At 50.2% G+C, this 6,706-nt stretch overlaps 1 protein-coding gene across 3 annotated transcripts in view; it reads right to left on the bottom strand.

The window, feature by feature from the left end:
- Positions 1–6,706, bottom strand: part of Ccdc40 (coiled-coil domain containing 40) — a 47,364-nt gene that overhangs the window by 14,276 nt on the left and 26,382 nt on the right. For all 3 annotated transcript variants that reach the window (XM_026780451.1, XM_013347649.2, XM_026780452.1), the window contains 3 exons: positions 4,778–5,021; positions 4,497–4,679; positions 61–306 (listed from right to left, as the gene is read on the bottom strand). In XM_026780451.1, coding sequence (XP_026636252.1) covers positions 61–306; positions 4,497–4,679; positions 4,778–5,021 — 673 coding nt within the window. The remainder of the gene's footprint in view (positions 1–60; positions 307–4,496; positions 4,680–4,777; positions 5,022–6,706) is intronic.

Below are 6,706 nucleotides of genomic sequence, written 5' to 3'. Positions count from 1 at the left end.
GAGGTGCCTGCCATCTGCAAGCCCCGCGCACACGGGTCGGAGCCCTGGGCGGTTCCTCACCCCCAGCACGGACACAATCTGCTCCAGCTGCTTGTTGAAGAAGTTGATGAGGCTCTGCTTCCTCTCGATGAGGATGGTGCGCCGCACGATCTCGCTCTCGCTGTTGGTGATGAGGTCGTTGAGCCGCTTCACCTCCTTGTCCAGCTCCGCCAGCGTCTTCTTATGCATGTCCACCTTGCAGCTAGTGTTGGTGATGTCCAGGGTGGCCTGAGCAATGTCGCCGTCAAGTTTTGAGAGATGTGTCACCTGAGGGCACAAAGGGCAACGGGGTGTGAGCATTTTCTGCCACTTGACCGGGCCAGGCTGCTGTTTCCTTGACACTCTACATGTGTTCTGGAGAGATCCCTGCGAGCAGTCGTGAACAAGCGAACTGGCTGGGCCCTGAGTCTTGAGAGCCTACAAGGGGCTTGTTTACACAATGGAGATGCAAAAACAGAAAGCTGGGTGTAGTTGTACATGCCCGATATCCTAGCACGTGCCTGTGATCCCAGCACACGGGAGACAGAGGTGGGAGGGTCTTGAGTTTAAGGCCAGCCTGGGCTACACAGTGAGTCTGAGGTCAGTGTAGGCTACAAGAGACTCTCTCTCAAAAGGTCGGGCTTTCTTTTCTTTTTTCTCAGAGATCTGCCTGCCTCTGCCTCTTGGCTGGTATATGTCTTTAATCCTGGCCCTTGGGAGGTAGAGGCAGGAAAACACACAGAGTTCTAGGCCAGCCAGGGTTATATGGTAAGACCTTGGAGGGAGGAAGGGAGGGAGGGAGGGATGGGGGGTGTGTGTGAGAGGACAGGAGAAAGCGAGCTCTCAGGGATGGATTTTCTTTATAGACGAGCATAGCATAAGTGCACAGGGGAACATACTGAATCATGGGTGAGTCTGTCACAAAGCTAGCACCAGATCACCTGGAAGACTTCTTCTAGTGTTCAGTCCACATGGCCTCCCGTGCCCCTCCCCCCTCCAATGACCCCACCCTCCCGTGCCCCCAAGGAGAGAGGGGGTGGGGCCACATGCCACTGATCTCTTTAGTCTGAACGATTCTGTCTCATACCCTTTTTTTCTTCTTTAAGACATTTATTATGTATACAGTGTTCTGCCTGCAGGTATCTCTGCAGGCCAGAAAGGGGCTCCAGATCTCATTACAGATGGTTGTGAGCCACCATGTGGTTGCTGGGAATTGAACTCAGGACCTCTGGAAGAGGAGCAGCCAGTGCTCTTAACCTCTGAGCCATCTCTCCTGCTCTCCCACCCTGTCTCAGCCATCTCTCCAGGCCCCTGTCTCATATTCTTCTGTAATTAAAAAAAAAAATTTTTTTGAGATAAGGGCTCACTGTAGAAGTGCTGGCTGGCCTCTACCTCCCAGGTGCTGAGATTAAAAGTGTGTGCCGTCACCTTTAGCCTCTCCTATCTAATTTTTAGATATTTCCTGATCCCGTTCAGATTATGGCATATTCTTCCTCTCACACTGTGATTGGGCAGAACAGGTTGCCTCTGCCACTACCCTCTGCGACCTGCGGAAGGCATCCTGGCCTCCCAGGAACCCCAGGACCTCAGCTCTGCCCCCGACCTCAGCTCTGCCCCCGAGTTTATAATGAGATCCTGCATTGACACCCTTCCCCGCTTCTCTCTGTCCCAGCTCCAGACAGAATCCTGACAATCACCCTCTGATTCCCGTTCCCGCGAGTGCCCACTGTCTCCTTTCAAGGACTCCACTTCAGCTGGAAAACCACAGTAATAAAGTTGTTAACCTAAGACTCTTTACTGCCCTCTGGTGGGAAGAGTGGTGACAGGACATGCCCAGTCTAGGAAGGAGCAGGGTGGGGACCTGGCAACAGGAGCCTTAGGAGACAGGTCTAGCCTGCGCAACAATAGCCAAGCAGGCTGCTTCACACCCACCATGTCCCTTAGTGTCTCGAAAGCACCTGGGACATCTCTTTCTGCCTGCCCTGCTCCCAGAGGAAACACTTGAGCAACGTCGGCCTGGACATCCCAAAGAGATCCGGCGGGGCTATGCATTAGCCGCTGCCAGCCGTGGACAGTCAGGTCAAAAGCCTGTGTGGAATGGGAACGTTCAGGCTGTGGTCATTTCAGGAGGCCAGGTGACAGCAGCCACCATGACAGGAAGCAGCAGTGGTGGCAGATGCTTGCCTCCGTCACCTTCAAGATGATAGGAAAGGCAGCTGAGCCCCCAGGGCCCAAAGCTGGGCCCAAGGCCCTGGTCTCAAGGGAGCTGGATTCAGGTGTTAACTGCAGAGACACCATATCTAACCCTGGCTTCTGCCCAGGACTGGTGGCTTTAGTAGCTTGTCCTCAGAGTTTAGACATTAGCAGACCCGGGTATCTTTGCAGAGCTGCTCAAAACACTGAAAGACCCGAGCCAGTCTGAAACCTTAACAAGAGACTTGTCAATCATAATACGGGATGCTCTCGTGATGAAGGTCGTGAAAAGTGAAGGTTTGCGGTATCGAAGGATGGGTAGCGGCAAGAGCAAACGTGTTGGATGTTGTCGGGTAAAACGGAAAATGGGAAAATTCAGTGAGTCCCCAGCTTAATGCCTGTGCACATTTCTCCCTGTGTCACAGGTCAATGAGACTAATAAAAATGTAATCAAATGGACCCCAAACCAGATGTTTAACATGAGTGCAATGTTAGCGTGAGTGTGTGTGTGTGTGTGTGTGTGGTGTGTAAATGTGTGCAGAAGGGAGGAAATCTAGAAGTGGTTTCCTGGACAGTGGGACTACATCATCCATTGTTTTCCTTATGTCTCCCTGGGTTCTGCCTCCTTCCTCCTCGATCCCTGGTGCTGGAGACAGAGCCCAGGGCCTTGTGTACGCTGGGCACACTCTCCAGGTGTTCAACAATAAGACAGTATTAGCTGGATCTGTCATCCCAGCTGCTCAGCAGACTAAGTAAGGCATGACGGTCACGAGTGTAAGCCTAGCCTGAGCTACAGAACACGTTCACCCTAGGCAACTAGTGAGACCCTATCTCAAAGATAAAAAGAGGGCTGGGCAGTAGTGGTGCAGCTGGGCCTTTAATCCCAGCACTTGGGAGGCAGAGGCAGGTGGCTCTCTGTGACTTCAAGGCCAGCCTGGGTTACAGAGATAGTTCCAGGACAGGCTCCAGAGCTACACAGAGAAAACTTAACTCAAAAAAACAAAATAAGGGGGCTGGAGAGATGGCTCAGTGGTTAAGAGCATTGCCTGCTCTTCCAAAGGTCCTGAGTTCAATTCCCAGCAACCACATGGTGGCTCACAACCATCTGTAATGAGGTCTGGTGCCCTCTTCTGGCCTGCAGGCATACACACAGACAGAATATTGTATACATAATAAATAAATATTTTAAAAAACCAAAATAAATAAATAAAAAGTGGGCTTGGAGAGCTGCGGTGAGATGTAGCTCACTGCTCAGAGTCTTGCATTCCATCCCCAGAGCCTGATAGGTAACCCAGGCCTATAGTCCTAGCACTTAAGAGGGATCAGAAATCCAAGGTCATGGGGCTGGAGAGTTAGCTCAGTGGTTAAGAGCACTGCTTGCTTTTCCAGAGGTCCTGAGCTCAATTCCCAGCAACCACATGGTCGCTCATAACCATCTGTAATAATATTTGGCACCTTCTCCTGACCTGCAGGCATACATGTAGACAGAACACTATATACATAATAAATATTCAAAAAAAGAAATTCAAGGTTATATATACTTATATATATGTGTACACACATATATAATAGATAGATAACACACACACACATATATAATATGAAGCTCTATGAGTTTCAAGGCCAGCCTGCTCTCTCTCTCTCTCTCTCTCTCTCTCACACTCTCTCTCTCTCTCTGTCTCTCTCTCTCACACACACACACACACACACACACACACACACACACACACACACACACAAACTAGTAAGTTTGGGATTAGCTGGAGCTCAGTGAGACTCAGCCTCACAGAAGAAAGACAAAGAGGACCTTTGTGTAACACACACACACACACACAAACTAGTAAGTTTGGGATTAGCTGGAGCTCAGTGAGACTCAGCCTCACAGAAGAAAGACAAAGAGGACCTTTGTGTAGGGTGTAGCGCTTGCCTGGCATGGACAGGCCCGTAGGCTCAATCTCTAGCACTACAGAAACTAAATTAATTAAAATAAATTATAGGGTTGGGTGTGGTGGCCCACATCTTTGATCCTGGCACTTGGGAGGCAGAGACAGGCAGATATCTCTGAGTTTCAAGGCCAGCCTGATCTACACACCAAGTTCCAGGATGACCAGGACTACATAGAGAGACTCTACCTCCAGAAGAAAAGCAGAAATAAGTAAGAAAATTATAGAAAGTGTTGCTTTGACAGCTAGAAACAAGGTCATGCGGGGCCGCCCCAAGAGCCCTTTGCTCATAAGCCTCTAGCTCCAGCCCAGCCCCTGCCCTGTTAGCTGGAGGCCGCCTACCAGGTTGGTATTCTCCTTCTGCAGCTTCCGAAGGAGCTGTTGGAAGTACTTGGTCATCTTGCTGGAGGTCCCGTGCTCCTGCAGCTTGTCCATGATGGAGACATCCATCTTTTGCCGTAGCTCCTGCTCCTGATGGACAGCCTGGCGGGCCGCCTGGAGTTCGCTCAAGACTGCCGAGTGTTCCTGCAAAAGAAGAAAGAACCATGGGGAGGACATGTGTGTGGCTGTCCTCCTACAGGCTGGCTGAGAGCAGAGGCCCAGGCTTGGGGGCCGTGCCTCACCAGAGAGCTCTTGTTCAGCATTTCCTCCGTGTCCTGCAGGGCCAGCTGGTAGGTGTTGAACTCGCTCTGCAGGGCCTCTTGCTTGCTCAAGCACTGGGTGGTCATTTTCTGCACTAGCATGGCTTCTGTCTCTGAGCGGTTCAGGAAGCGGGCCAGATTCTCATTCTTCTCTTCCTCCTTCATGATGGACCTCTTATAGGCTTCGATCTCACCGTCTATGGACTTAACCTGATGTTCACATTCCCTGCAAAACCAAAAGAGCAAAGCTGGTCACCGGCCAGACACCAGGAACCCGCTCAGGAGAATCTCACTGGGTGGATTCCAATGTGGAAAAGGAATTTTGGATACCAACTCTTAACTGCTGTTCATTTCTGTGTGGGAGTTGTCTAGCTTGCTTTTCTGTTGCAGTGGACAAGACACTGACCAAAAGCAATGAGGGGGGGGGGCGTTGGAGAGATGGTTCAATGGTTAAGAGCACTGGCTGCTCTACCAGAGGTCCTGAGTTCAATTCCCAGCCACCACATGGTGGCTCACAACCGTCTGTAATAAGATCTGGTGCCCTCTTCTGGCGTGCGGGCACACATGGAGGCAGAATGTTGTATACATGATAGATAAATAAATAAAATTAAAAAAAAATCGTCAGGCGTTTAAAAAAAAAAGCAATGTGGGGAGGAAAGGGTTTGTTTGTCTTACATGTTACAGCCCGTTATCAAGGGAACTCAAGATGGGAACCTGAAGGCAGGAAGTGAAGCAGAGGCCGTGAAGGAAAGCTGCTTATTGGCTTGCTCGGGCAGCTTTCTTTTCTTTTCTTTCCATTCCTTTCCTTTCCTTTTCTTCCTTCCTTCCTTTCCTTCTTCCCTCCCTCCCTCCTTCCCTCCTTTCTTCCTTCCTTTCCCTTTTTTTTTTTTGAGACAGGGTTTCTCTGTGTGGCCCTAGCTGTCCTGGTGCTCGCTCTGTAGCCCAGGCTGGTCTCGAACTCACAGAGATCCACCTGCCTCTGCCCCCCAAATGCTGGGATTAAAGGAGTGCACCACTACTGCCTGGCTTCAGGCTGCTTTCTTACTTGACCCAGGACCACCTGTGCAGGTGTGATCTGGTCTACAGTGGATTAGGCCCACCCACATCAGTCATCAGTCAAGAAACAGACATGTCCAGGAGCCAATCTGACGGCAGCAATATCTCAGCTAAGATTCTCAGATAACTAATTTGTGTCAAATTGACAAAACCCAACTAGTAAAGTGTGTCTGTGTATGCAGTGTGGATGTCTTCCTTGGTCCCTCTCCACCCTATTTTTTTTAGTGTTTTGTTTATTTATTGCATGTGTGTTCATGCGTGTATGTCCTGGCACTGGTGTGGAGATCAGAGGACAACTGTGTCTTTCCCCACTGAGCTAGATGCGTGTCCCAGGCTGATCTTAAAACCTTGTGATCCTTCCGCCTCTGGCTTGTGCATATCCAACCAACATTTGCCACTACAACTGCCTTATATTTTTAGTTAAAAATTAGTAATTTTTTTGTGTAGGGCCAGGTATGCATGCCATGGAGCATGTGTGCAGATCAGAAGACAGCCTTTGGACGTCGATTTTCCCCATCAACCATGTGGGTCTTGGGGATTGAACTGCAGGTGTCTTTTACTGTCTGAGCCTTCTTGCTGGACCCACCTTAATTTTTCAGACAGGGTCTCTCACTGAACCTGGACATCGGTGTTATGGCTAGACTGATTGATGAGGGAGCCCTAGGGATCTTCCTGCCTCTACCTCCCTAGTCCTGGGGTTTCAAGTGTGTACCACCCTTAGCTGGGGAGATGGCTCAGTGGCTAAGAATACCGGATGCCCTTCCAGAGGACCAAGGTTTGGTTCCCAGCACTCACATGGTGGCTCATAACCATCCATAACTCCAGTTCCAAGGGATCAGATGTCTCCTGACCTTC

This window comes from Microtus ochrogaster, chromosome 7 (genome assembly GCF_000317375.1).
Source record: "Microtus ochrogaster isolate Prairie Vole_2 chromosome 7, MicOch1.0, whole genome shotgun sequence".
Classification (NCBI taxonomy): Eukaryota; Metazoa; Chordata; class Mammalia; order Rodentia; family Cricetidae; genus Microtus; species Microtus ochrogaster.
The sequence above is the reverse complement of the archived record's forward strand: the minus strand, read 5'-3'. Positions and strand labels throughout refer to the sequence as shown.